The sequence below is a fragment of the Balaenoptera physalus genome, assembly GCF_965194825.1.
Source record: "Balaenoptera physalus genome assembly, chromosome: 7".
NCBI lineage: Eukaryota > Metazoa > Chordata > Mammalia > Artiodactyla > Balaenopteridae > Balaenoptera > Balaenoptera physalus.
The window spans coordinates 105,145,019-105,158,937 of record NC_138886.1 but is presented as its reverse complement, the minus strand read 5'-3'; the positions used below and the strand labels follow the sequence as shown (position 1 = coordinate 105,158,937).

At 39.7% G+C, this 13,919-nt stretch overlaps 1 protein-coding gene across 1 annotated transcript in view; it reads left to right on the top strand.

The window, feature by feature from the left end:
* The window catches only part of SPIN1 (spindlin 1), a 64,555-nt gene that overhangs the window by 37,023 nt on the left and 13,613 nt on the right, over window positions 1-13,919 (top strand). Inside the window, 1 exon segment of the mRNA XM_082471360.1 lies at window positions 1,323-1,371. Coding sequence (XP_082327486.1) covers window positions 1,323-1,371 — 49 coding nt within the window.

Below are 13,919 nucleotides of genomic sequence, written 5' to 3'. Positions count from 1 at the left end.
TGTTCCATTTTAGGTATGTTGTACTGTAATGTCTCACATTCACTGGTCTTTTTATCTGTGGGGTCTAATCTGCTATTAATCATACCCAGTGATTTTTTTTTCTTTCATTTTGGATCATGTATTTTTCACCAGTTTCATTTATTTATTCTCTTTTCCCCACCCCACCCCCATTTTTCTATTTTAAGTGTTTATGTCTTCCTTTAGCTATTTGAGCATAGTTGTTAATAGTTCTTTTAACATCTTTGCCTGCTAATTACATCGTTTTGGTAGTAACCCGCTTGGTTATGGGGTTACAGTCTGCCGCTTTTCCACAGGTCTAATAATTTTAGTTGGGGTGTTGGACATTTGAAGTGTGTTGTGGAGCACTGGGTTTTATTGATGTCCTTTAATGAATATTGGAGTTTGTTTTGGCAAGCAGGTGCTAGGATGGGTCTATAGCAGCTTTTATTCTTAGGGCTACTTCATCCTTCTGGTTAAGGGATTATCTTTTTATGGTTTTTACTGACTGCCCTGTGTGTTCAAAGAGGTGGCTAGATGGACTTTGAACAACTCTCATGCCTTTGCAGGTTAATATCTAGCCAGACTTAAGACCACCCCTCCCCTTCCAGATGTTTGGAGCTCCCTCTGAGATCTCTCTCCTTGCCAGCACTCAGATCCGCAACTCCCATCTGACTCTCAGGGTAGCAGAACCACGGTGTTCTCGGTCCCCCCTTCACGAACCGTCATCCACAAGTCGTTGTCGGGATGCACTTGGTTGGTGTGGGGGCCCCTGCATGGGTTTTCTGCTCCCTGGTTCCATAGTCCTCTGCTGCCTGTTGTCCTGATGTTTGGATCCAGGTGTGTCGTATCTCTTGTCCCATTTTGTAGTTGTTTGTGGCAGGAAGACAAGTTCTGTACCTTTTAGTACTTTATGACTAGGATTGTCATTTTTTGTTGTAGTTTTTGTCCATGTGATTTTGGTTTTGTGTTTTATGGCCGATTTAGGAAGATAAACTGCTGTCCCTGTCATTTTATCTTCCCAGAATCCCTTATAGCTCCTATTTAAAAGATAAGTAAACAAATGGTTTTGTTACACGTTGGCTGTTTGTGGGTTTTTTTGGCCACGCCTCGTGGTTTGTGGGATCCTAGTTCCCCAAACAGGTATCGAACCTGGACCCTCGGCAGAGAAAACGCAGAGTCCTAACCATAGGCCACCAGGGAATTCCCTTGTGGTTTATTTTAATTTCATACTTTATATAGCAGTTTTTCATAAGTTAACTTTTTCCTGAGTTTGAACTATTTTTTATTCAGTTTTCGTTGACTCATACTCACTTCTCTTTTAGGCCATGCTGGTGTATCTGCAAGCATGATGAAGAAACGGACGTCCCACAAGTAAGCAATCCTGAAACTTGCTTCTTTAGATAGCAAATTGTGGTCTTTGGTTACATGAGATATGAGGTCATCTGTGTGAGGCCCTGTCCCTGTATGAGCAGGTCTTGCCTCAGAGCAGCCAGCGTCACACATAGCCTTGCTGCACGCTGAGTAGTGGTGTGCTACCGAATCCCTGTGCACTGAGGACCTGGCCAGCACTCTGCCAGGCACACTCACTTCTCTAGAAGATTTTCAAATGAACGAGGAGCTTGTAATTTAGAGAAAGCATATGTATGTTGAAAGATAATTTTAAGTGACAAATGTGTTATAAATCCTAAATTCTATAGGTACTAGAGAATAGAAGCAACTTTTTTCCTCCCTGAAATCTCCTTTTGTGTGTCATGTAGTTAGTCCAAAAAGAAAACTGAGATACTATCTTCAATAACAGTATCCACTGGTACTGTATTTTATTTAATAGGTTTTACAAGTATCCACAGTATCCACTACTGTGCAGTCGTGACGGCTGCTGCACCATGGAACCCTCTCTAACAAATCAGTTATGAGTGTGTGAGTCTTAATCATGGGTTGTTAAATGTGGAAGACTCTCCTCGACCCTAGCACCTCCTAAGACTCTTCCTATAGCAATTATTGTCGAATTGCTTACATTGAAATGCTTGCTCCTCTTGGTCACCGTACTGTAGTGGTCAAAGAGTGTGAGTCCTCTGGGCTTTCGTGGAAGGTCTGGATGAATAAAGGTGCCTTTCAGTAATTGTTGGTGACTAAACATGTCTCTATTTAAATGAATACTTCTATATGTAATGTAAATATTTGTGATATTCAGTTTAAGAAATGACTTGGAAAGTAAAAATATGAAGATAAGGCAAGTCCTGAGGTTTGATAAAGCGTTTCTCAGATTTCATTTATTTGCCCATCACCTTCACATCTTCTGCCATATTCAGTAATCTGATCATTTATGTAATATATCTCCACTCATTATCATATCATTACCATAAATGGTAAACCACCTCTTGGCACAAATAGAAGGTAATGAAAAAAAACTTAAATACAGTGGGAAATGAAAGTAAATTACACATTAACTTTGCAAAACCAGGACTGTTCATCTTTTTTCCCCTAAAACACAAGGCTTGAATTACCTACCTGTTCAATTTTTGAAGTTCATATGTGTACAGCTAAAAGGGTTTCTCACCCTGTATGTTGCATGATGCAGGGAACTTGATCTAGTGCTTTAACATGAGATGTGCTTGTCTCACTTAAAGAGTAGACATTTTGAACATATTAAAAGGGAGAAGTTGAAATGAGAAGAAAAGTTATGATTTTCCTATTTTTTCTAATCTCAGTGCAAATTTCAAGATGGGTGGGATGGAAAAAAACTGAAACAAAAGTCTCCACATTTCACAAATGAAAGGTGTTAATAGTTGTCCTTGGAGGGGTGAGTGGGAGTAATGGCTGGTAGAGAGGCTGGCCTTGGAGTGGGAAGCCCCACTGGCTCAGCTGTGGGCCTTACCAAGTTCCCTCATGTGCCTGGTGCTCTGCTTAACTCATGTAAAGTCATGGTGTTGGACTAGAACAATGAGGTTTTCAGCTTTTTATCATAGAATGCTTTCTATGAAGTGTTTATAGCAAACAAATACAGGAAAGCAGAACTGGAGCCTCACTCTCCTTGCCTGCCCCCATTGTGGCTCTCCAGAAAGTAAGGCACTCGGGACTCCTCATGTGCAGCCACTGACCTGTGGTCATGCCTCCTCTCGCTTCCCGTGTTGGTACAGGGGGACTGAGCAATAATAACTCCACACGCAGATGCCTCTGCTTGCTTGAGAGAGAGTCACAGGAACGCCCAGGAGACAAATGCTGGCAGAGCCACCGTCCTGAGAACGGCACCTCCTGTCCCCGTGGGTGCTAGGGGATTCGGGTAATCAATCTGTTCTGAAGTGCTTGGAGCAGTGCCTCTGCACCCAGAAACGTTGTGTAGCTGAGTCTTGTTCTCATTTTTTAAAGTAAATAGAAACAAACTTTTGTACTTCTTGCGGGCTAGGGTCCTTGGTGTGTTTGGGGGACAGGCTGGTGGACAAGCCTTTCCTGGCTTCCCAGGAGGTTGTTTGGGAAATCTGCACTGAAGTTACATCTTGAAGGGAAGTGTAGTTGGGGGACATGTAAGGTGAATTTAGCTACAGTGATTCTTTTTTTTTTTATTTTTGGCTGTGTTGGGTCTTCGCTTCTGTGCGAGGGCTTTCTCTAGTTGTGGGAAGTGGGGGCCACTCTTCATCGCGGTGCGCGGGCCTCTCACTATCGTGGCTTCTCCCGCTGCGGAGCACAGGCTCCAGACGCGCAGGCTCAGTAGTTATGGCTCACGGGCCTAGTTGCTCCGCGGCATGTGGGATCTTCCCAGACCAGGGCTCGAACCTGTGTCCCCTGCATTGGCAGGCAGATTCTCAACCACTGCGCCACCAGGGAAGCCCTACAGTGATTCTTTGTTTTAGTTTTCAAATGTAAATCTGACTCTTTTCTTCCTAATTGGAATAGCGGATAGATTTACATTTCAGGGTACTGCTGGAAGGTATGACTGGGCTTTGGTGTATTTCCTACTAATGTACATTTAGAAAATGGATCAGGAGCTGTTACATGCTAAGTTGAGGATTTCCAGGGAATGTTTTCCTTTCATTTTATAAGATACCAATACTAGTCACCAACCAAAACTGTCACTGTGCTCCTCCTCCTCGTGTCCCTGGTGTAGTCTCGTTTAGTGTTCATGGCATCCCTGTCAGGTAGGGACCATGAATCCTTCTGTGCACAGAGAGATTAAGTAACTTGTCTGAGGTCATACATATACGAAGTGACTGAGCTAGGATTCAGAAATAGGACAGTCTGATTCTAAAGCCTATATTAACTACCACATTCTATTTCCTGAACTGTGTGTTTTGTTGTCTCATGTCTGAAAAATATATTATTTCTGTCCTAAACACACAGACTAGATAACAGTTGGAGCAAGCATCTAAATGATCCATGGTATTGACAGTCTTAAATTGGTCAAATATGTAATACTTTTTAATCAATTTGCCAGTAACTGTTATTAACACCAGTGAAAGTGACTAGTGCTTTGGAAAACCCTTGAGGCATTTGGATGTTTGCCATGGACATCTCTGATATCCTCAGGGTGTACAGTGTGTAGACAAAATAATGAAAAACCCATAGTGATTTGGATGGAAAACTTGACTTTCTCCATCTTGTTTTTATATTGCCAATTTAAGCTGGGAATGACCGTATCAGCTGTAGAACTTTTATCAAGCAACAAGTACTAGAGAAGCAGTTTTTTCTCTCTCGACTTGCTGGTATGCATTTTGCAGAAAGATAATTATTTTGCCTTAATAGTTTCTTTTGAAATCTGCTGGAACACAGAGTAAGGAAACTGCTTTTATCTTACAATACGAAATAGAATAAGGAAAGAGGTCAGTTATTAATTCATACACCAAAGTACGTGGTGTGTGGCAGTCATTTACTGGTTCATAGTAGAATTGTAATAGTTGAAAAATTAACTTGAAGAAGTATGGTGCCTTTAAATATTGACTATAAAAGTAAGATATTTACTGATGAGAAACAGTAGTCAACTTAAGTCAATAAGGGAGTCTAGATAAAAGATGAAAGGTCTTAAAACAGATTTTTGTTTTAATTGGGGTATAGTTGATTTATATTATGTAAGCTTTAGGTGTACAACATAGTGATTCACAATTTTTAATGATTATACTCCATTTATAGTTATTATAAAATATTGGCTATATTCCCTGTGCTGTACAATATATCCTTGTAGTTTATTTATTTTATGCATAGTAGTTTGTACCTCCTAATCTCCTATCCTTATTTTTCCCCTCCCCCTTCCCTTCCCCTATTGGTGACCACTAGTTTGTTCTCAGGAATTCTTTTCTTGATTACCAAATAATTAGAATGGTACTTTGAGAACTTATTTAAAGTATTGAGCAAAGTACAGAAATGTTTTCTGCACTCTCAGTTTATCTTTTTTGGGCACATGGGTGGATAGAAATTAGTATTTGTTCTGGATCAGCTCTACTACCAAAGGTATGGTGCCAGCAGCAGTAGCACTTGGAAGCTTGTTAGAAAGTCTTTGGTCCCTCTCCAGACCTGCGGAATGGAGCCCAGAGTCTCTGGGGCAGGGCTTGGGTATCTCTTTTCAAAAGCTCTCTAGGTGATTCGATGCATGCCAAAGTTTGAGAAGCACTGGCCTAGACCATTATCAGAGCTGATATCTTAAAGCACATTAGATAACTAAGTCAAGTTGTTTGGAAATGAGTACACAAAATTACAGCAATGAAGGATGATTGGATGCTGTGTACTTGGTCACCATTTTCTCCCATTGAAACTACAAGAAAAGCCATTTATAGCTTCTGGAGATAAGAAACAAGGAAAGTGATTATAGATGTTTAATTCTTGTTTCTCTGCTTTTATCCTTGAATTGTTTTGGATCTTGACTCGATGCAGCTTTTTATTTGCCCTTGGCTATGTAATTCCATATGTCCTCAGTTGAATGAAGTGTCTTGGTATTTGTTTACAGTATTGCTGTTTATTTATTGAGTACCTAGTAAATGATAGTTAACATTTTAGACTTTTTTTCCAAGGAAAATACCAGAGACTAAGGACTGTTAAAAATAATGTATCCAGGGAGAACATAAAACAAAATCACCATATTCAAGGAGCTGTTATTTTAAATTTTAAAAGGCCGTTGCTTTAAATCATTAATCTCACATCCTTATTTGTACTGTTCTTATTTATTTAAAAAAAATTTTTTTTTTTTGGCCATGCTGTGTGGCTTGCGGGATCTTAATTCTCCAACCAGGGATTGAACCCCGGGCCCTCAGCAGTGTAAGCGAGGAGTCCTAACCACTGGACCACCAGGGAATTCCCTGTACTGTTCTTAGATTGAACTGTCTAGAGATGACACAAGTGTGTTTGTGTTCTTTTTATATCTTCTTCCGGTAATCCGACATGTTCTTATTGTTTGCTTTTATATATACTATTTCAACTCATGTAAGTAAGCTTTAATTTTTATTAAAGTTTTTTTTATACATATATAATTATTTATTTATTTTTGGCTGCGTTGGGTCTTCGTTGCTGCGCGTGGGCTCTAAGTTGAGGCGAGCGGGGACTACTCTTTGTTGTGGTGTGCGGGCTTCTCATTGCAGTGGCCTCTCTCGTTGCAGAGCATGGGCTCTGGGTGCACGGGCTTCAGTAGTTGTGGCTCGCGGGCTCTAGAGCACAGGCTCAGTAGTTGCGTTGCACGGGCTTAGTTGCTCCGCGGCATGTGGGATCTTTGTGGACCAGGGCTCGAACCCACGTCACCTGCATTCGCAGGTGGATTCTTAACCACTGCGTCACCAGGGAAGTCCCCCCTTAAAGTTTTTCTTACTGATTTTTGAATCTGAATTAGCGATTAGAAATTAAAGTAAAATGTTAGAGTTTGTTTAATATATAATTTTTAACTTTTCTAGTATGGAAAATTTCAAATACACACAAAAATAAAGTAGTATATAATAAATCCTGAATTCCTATCATCCAGCTTCAATAATTATCAACATTTTGCCCAATATTAGATACTCTTAGTATATTTCTTGTTATTTAGGGAAGTTCTAAACCTTGTCTTCTAGTAGATGCTATAGTTGGAAGAGCTTAAATCAGTTTATCAAAAACATATATTTCTACACTCTTAATATTAAATAATATTTAATATTTTAACATATGTTTAAAAATATTTTAAAACATTCTTCTTTGTAAACTTCCGCTGCAAGGGTATTTGAGTAGTTTAGGCATTCAAGGTGCAGTAATTGGAAAGCTTGACTAATGATTTTAAAAAGTAGTATATTATTCTAATTACTCTTTTTGTCTTTAGTATTCATTGAAGCATCCATCTTTTTTTTTTTGGCCGCGCCACGCGGCATGTGAGATCCTAGTTTCCCCACCAGCGATCAAACACGTTCCCCCTGCAGTGGAAGCACAGAGTCCCAACCACTGGACCACCAGGGAAGTCCCATCCATTCATTCTTTTTTACCTCCTCCTTTCAATCAAATTAAGTTGTTTATTAAATAAATTGGGCAGAAATGGTATCTATATTAGATGTCCTTTAATTCTTCTTTTAGAACTAGTGAAATGATGTAAAAAAAAGGCAACAAATAAAATTTGGAATTGATAACACTAATATGTATAAATCTGTTTTTATATATAGTTTCTTGCAGAATTAGAACATCCATTGCATTAATTTAAGAGTAATTAAAAATTGTGTTTTATCTGCCAATGAAAGTAAAATACTTAAGTCATAGAAAAATTTGAAAACACAGGTAAATTCAGAGGAAGACAACTTATTTTTAATGCCATCATCCAGAGATTTCACCTGTTAATAATTTAATGTATGTTTTAAAAGATTTTTTCTGCTTATCTGTATGGATAATTGTGTGTCCTACTGTGTGCCTTGCCATGCACAGTACTAAGTGCTTTGGAAACATTATTTCATTTATTCCTTGCAACGACTCTGAGGGATGTATGTACTGAGTTGAATAATGTCCTCCAAAAATCATGTCCACCTGGAAACTGACTGTAATCTTATTTGGATATAGGGTCTTTGCAGATGTGGTCAAGTTAGGATGAGGTCATACTGGATTACGGAGGTCCCCCAATTCAATGACTGGTGTCTTTATAAGAAGAAAATTTGGACACAGACTTATAGGGGACAAGGCTATGTGAAGACAGAGATTGGAGTGATGTGTCTACAAGCCAAGGAATAAAATGTCATGTTTTTTCTGTGATTTTAATAGCTATGTAGTTATTTCATCATATAGATATACTATTACTTATTGAATCAGTGAGACCTGTTGAACATTTTTTTATTTCCAGTTTTCCCTGGTATGAACACTGCTCAGAACATCACTGTAGCTGTAGCTTTGTGCTTGTCCACTGTTTTCTTTTGATAAATTCCTAGACATGGAATTACTGGGACAGTAGATTGCCAGATTGTTCACTAGGAGGGTTGTATTTATTCTGTAAGCAGTTAGAAAATAGTACTTCATTGTAATTTGCATTAAATTTGCAGTTTTTGTTATTGGTGTAGAAAGATCATCCTACCAGCAGACCAGAACACTGAGAAATCTCTGCAAGATATACATCAGATGGGAATAGATTTATATAAAAACTAAGCTAAGCCAAGGAACTCCCAACCACTTTCAGCTGCAAAGGAAGACCTCCAAAAAGTTGAAGAAGTTAAATGTTCAAACTAGACCCCTAGAATCTGTTCAGGTCAGGGAGAGCAAAGGCTGGCTGCAGTCGTCTGAATCATTATGGGTGAGAAACCAGCTGCATTAAGCAGTAGATGCTCACCTTACCTCCCCTGACTTGAAGTTGCTACTCAGTCTCGGCTGCTCCACAATTCCCTGGGTCCTGGCTGCTTTATCAGAACCTGTACTTAATACTCAGACACCAGGGACCCTGACTTGGCCTGAAGAAATACATCTCAGCTACAGATACCACTTAATCTTTCCTTGCATCTGAAATATGAACACTAAGAATCATCAGGCACCTGAGGAACACTTATAGCACCAAAGAAAGTCATACATGGAACAGGGCAGCTAACCAGGAATCTGCAAGTGTTAAGAAAGCTGCCACTCAGACAGCAACAGACTCAACAAAGACAAGGCTAAACCCAGAAGTTCATAAGGAATCAGGAAAAGTGAAAATTATCCTCAGATATCAGAAGTTGTGTTCATTAAAAAGAAAAATCATTCAAGATAAAGAAATAATCAGTTCATAGAAATTAAAAATATTATGTAAGGTATTCAATAGATAGACTGAAATTCAAGCCTGTTTTACCTAATTCAAGAGATTGACCAAGTGCTAGTGAGGGATAATTAGAAACATATGTCACAAGTCCTGGTAACATTTCAGAATCCAGTAACAAAATTCTAAAAGCAATTTGAAGAAGAAGATGGGTTACCCTCAAAGGAGCAAGGATCAGATTGGCATCTGGTATCTCTTAACTCTGGAAGGTAGAAGACAATGAAAATACCTTTTTGCAATAAAGGTACTGAGGGGAAAGGGAATTTGAGCCTGCCTTGTATACCTAGGCAAGTCAAGGATGAGAACAAAATAATATTTTGAGGCTTGCAAGAATTTGGAGTTTGCATTTGTTAACCCTATCTGACTTACCAGAGGACATGTCCAGAAAGACCAAATATATTGGGTTGGCCAAAAAGTTCAGGTTTACGGGAAAACCCGAACGAACTCTCTGGCCAACCCAGTACATGAGAAAAAAATAAATGTTGCAGAAGGCAGCAGAAATCCTCTTGTTTACTTCTAAATAAGGAAATGTTCTTTAAAAATTATTTTTAAGATAGTAGCAAGATAAATAACAGTTTGGAACAAAAGACTAAATTTCAGCAGTGTGGTGAAAGTGGCCAGGAAGGGGTTACTAGGTGCTAAGGTGTTTGTTTTTAAAATTCTTTCCTTCTTTTACTAAGAATTTTTTTGTTATTTTTAGTCTTGCTTGGACCAGGGAAGGAAAAGTATAGGTTTTGATTAATTGTAGATTTTAATAGAACATTGTAAGCTTAAATAGGATTTTTTTTTTTTTTTTTTTTTTTTTTTTGGCCGAGCCATGCAGCTTGCGGGAGGCTCCCCGACCAGGCATCGAACCTGCACCCTCGGCAGTGAAAGCATGGAGTCCTAACCACTGGACTGTCAGGGAATTTAAATAGGATATTTAGGAAGTTAGAAGTAATTGCTGTTAAGTCTAGAAATAAAATCTATAGATTCCTACAGCTTCCATTAGAAGCTTTATTTGGTGCAAAGAGACCTTGTTCATCCTAGCTGTATAGATAAAGGAAGAAAGGGGTGAGGAAATGAGACAAAGCATTGCAAACAGAAACACAAAGCAAAATGTTAGAATAGACCAAGCATGTTATTTACCACAGCAAAAGTTAATGATTAAGGGCTTCCCTGGTGGGGCAGTGGTTAAGAACCCGCCTGCCAATGCAGGGGACAGGGGTTCGAGCCCTGGTCTGGGAAGATCCCACATGCCGTGGAACAACTAAGCCTGTGCGCCACAACTACTGAGCCTGCGCTCTTAGGGTCCCTGAGCCACAACTACTGAGCCTGCGTGCCACAACTACTGCAGCCCGTGCGCCTAGAGCCCGTGCTCTGCAGCAAGAGAAGCCACCACAGTGAGAAGCCCGTGCACTGCAACGAAGAGCAGCTCCCGCTCACCACAAGAAGAGAAAGCCCGCGCAGCAGCAGCAACAAAGACCCAACGCAGCCAAAAATAAATTAAATAAATAAATAAATAAATAAATATTTTAAAAAGTTAATGATTAAAATTCCCTTTAAGAAAGTGAGGAAATAAAATCCATGCAAAAAGGAGGGATTGTGTTTCTTCAGAATTAAAGGATATAGGAGCCTCTTTGAATAGGGATGCTTGCTGGCTAGATCTGAGTCCCTTGTGTTGTTCAGAAGATGGAGGAGAGCCTTGTGTACTACCACTGGAAGTGACCAGGATAAAAACTGCTTGTTCTGAAATGTGATTAGAAAGCGTCAAGCGTCTCCCTCTTCAGAAGCAATTGCGGTTCCAGAAGAATGCCACTAATGAGTATAGAAAGGATTAGTGACTGAACTAGAAAATCACTGCTCTGAGTCTTCCAGTTGCCCTTTTCTGCTATCAATGGCTAAGTTTATATTGGTTTTGTTGAGAATCATGGTAGTAGAAAATTTCATGCCTCTGAATCTAGGATGGAACCTTTTCTGTTGTAGTCAGTGTTTCCAGAGAAACAGCACCAATGGTGCGTGCATAGAGAGACTGGAGATCCAGGGAAGAGCTGATGTTGCCGCTTGAGTCTGAAGGTAGAATTGCCTCTTTGTGTGGGGCGAACACTCTTTCTTAATACCTTTAACTGATTGGATGAGGCCCAACTATGTTATGGAAGGCAGTCTGTTGATTTACATTTTAGTTTCATGTAGAAAAATACCTTCACAGAAAACATCTAATGCTTGACTTAGATACCTGAATACTGTGGCCCAGCCAACCTGACACATTAAAATTAACCATCACACTGGTGAAGATGCTGAATTTGCTTATAATTTTGGTAGTAATAATGGAATGTCTGTGTGAATTACAAAATGGTGCATATGACTGAATTCTTTCTTCAGTGAGTTTTGGGACCCAACCTCTGCCTTTGCTGTGAAGAAAGCCTGATCCTGTACACAGGATGAATCACAAGGACTTTTGCCTAAAGATCAAAAGAAGATAGGTAATTGTCTATTTGAAGAAAAACGTAATGCTAGAAAAGATTCTTGTATTCTAAAGGAGGAATGTAATCACCTTCACCAGCCATATCCCTACAGAGGGCCAGTTGGATGTAGTGGCACATTTTCAGGGATTATGGAAAGGTCTTGAGGTTCACTTTCTTTCGGGTTTGAGTGTTAGTAGTAGTTACAAGTTACAGACTCGATAATATGTTATCAAGGTTTTTTCCTCTTCACTAAGTTTTATACTGAAGTCTTCTGAAATTAATCTTATTAATTCATTTATTTTAGCTTATATAGATTGGTTCCTTGCTATGTACAATATTGAATTCAGCTCTTGCTTTTCTCCTTTCTCTCTCCATTTAATATCAGGTACTTTGTTCCAAGTAATATTCTTTTGTTTAGTGAGCTTCTTATACTTTACGTATTCTTCTTTCCTACCCTTTTTCAGAGTGGTGTGAACTCTTATTTTCAGAGCAGGTAATACTTAAATACTACTCTATTTCTCTTGTCCCTGTGTTTGTTCTGTAGTAAGAGATATTCATTGCTTACTATCAGCTCTGTGCTGAAACTTTTCTAAGTGTTCTTTCCTTTTTACCCCCTTAATATTTATTTATTTATTTATTTGGCTGCAGCAGGTCTTAGTTGCGGCACGTGGGATGTTTAGGTGTGGCATGTGGGATCTAATTCCCTGAGCAGGGATCGAACCCCGGCCTGCTGCATTGGAAGCACGGAGTTTTAGCCAGTGGACCACCAGGGAAGTCCCCCAGGCGTTCCTGATTATCTGAAACTCTGTCCTATACAGTCGTCCCTTGGTGTCCGAGGGGGATTGGTTCCAGGACCTTTCACACCATACCAAAATCCATGGATGCTCAAGTCCCCTATATAAAATGGCATAGTATTTGCACATAACCCACATAAATCCTCCCATATACTTCAGATCATCTCTAGATTACTCATAATACCTAATACAGTATAAATACTATGTAAATGGTTGTAAATATAATGTAAATGATAGGTAAATTGTTGCCTGCGTGTGGCAAATTCAAGTTTTGCTTTTTGGAATTTTTCTATCCACGTTTGGTTGAATCTGAGGATGTGGAACCCATGGATATGGATGGCCAACTGTTAACTTCTCCAGGAAGCATTTGTGAGAACAGTATTCCCCGCGTTCTTATGTGTTCACACAGTTTTATCTGTGTACTTTTACTTGGAGGTCAGTATAGAATTCTTGGCTGCCTGTAAAACCCTCGTCTCACATTTTCTTTCCTGAGAACCTTAAGTTTGTCACTCGGTTATCTGGTGGCACACGGTGTCACTGTGTGATTTTCTTTTCCTTACACATGTGATTATCTTTTCCTTACACATGATGCAGTTCTTTTGCTTGGATGCCCACGAGATGTTATTTTCTTTAAAGTTTGTTTGTTTCACTAGACTGTCTTAGTGTCAGTAGTTCTGGGTCAGTTTTCCCAGGGGCGTGTTTGTACATTTAAGTCTTTTATTTCTGGATATTTTTCTTGAATTATTTTAGTATTCTTTCTGTTCCTCCGATTTTAGCTTTTGGGTGATTCTGTTATATGGAAGTTGGAATTTCATATCTGTTCCCATCTGTCTCTTTTTTATTATCTGTTTTCCTTAAATGCCCCATAGTGTCAATTTCTTCCATGTTCCTCTAGTTTAGCCTTCATTTTTGAAAAGTTTTCCAATTGCTGCTTGTTTCTTGACTGTGTCTGATTTTTCTCACATCTTCTCTTGTGTAGCTGTCTCTCATCTGGGCTCTTATGTTTTTGATGTAAGTTCCTCTTTCACGGCCTCTGTTATGTGCATAATGTTAGGTGATAATTCCCATCTGCCTTGTGGGCATATTTTTGGGTTTGCCTCTGTTGCCCATTGGTGCCACCATGGTCCTCTCCCATGAGAAGGGGTGAGGGTATTCCAGGACAGCTATCCTCGCTGCAGAGCTCTTCAGTATTCCCATGGCATACTCAAGTTTCTCTGTATAGTCTCCTCTGTGATACCTGTTGAGATCGGCCTCCTTTGGGCCCACCCCGTAAGCATCGGAACCTCATCTTTCCTTTACGCGCGGGCCTCACCCTACTCAGGGTGTTATTCTCAGTATGTGTCCTCAGCGCAGGGCTCTGCCTTTCCTGGAAGGCCATTTGGCTGGGTGTTTGCAGAGACTTAAGGGCTGGGTTAGACACAGTGTTTTCTGGTCTCAGGTCCTGCATATAACCTTTTGAACCCTTTTACAGTCCAACTGGAG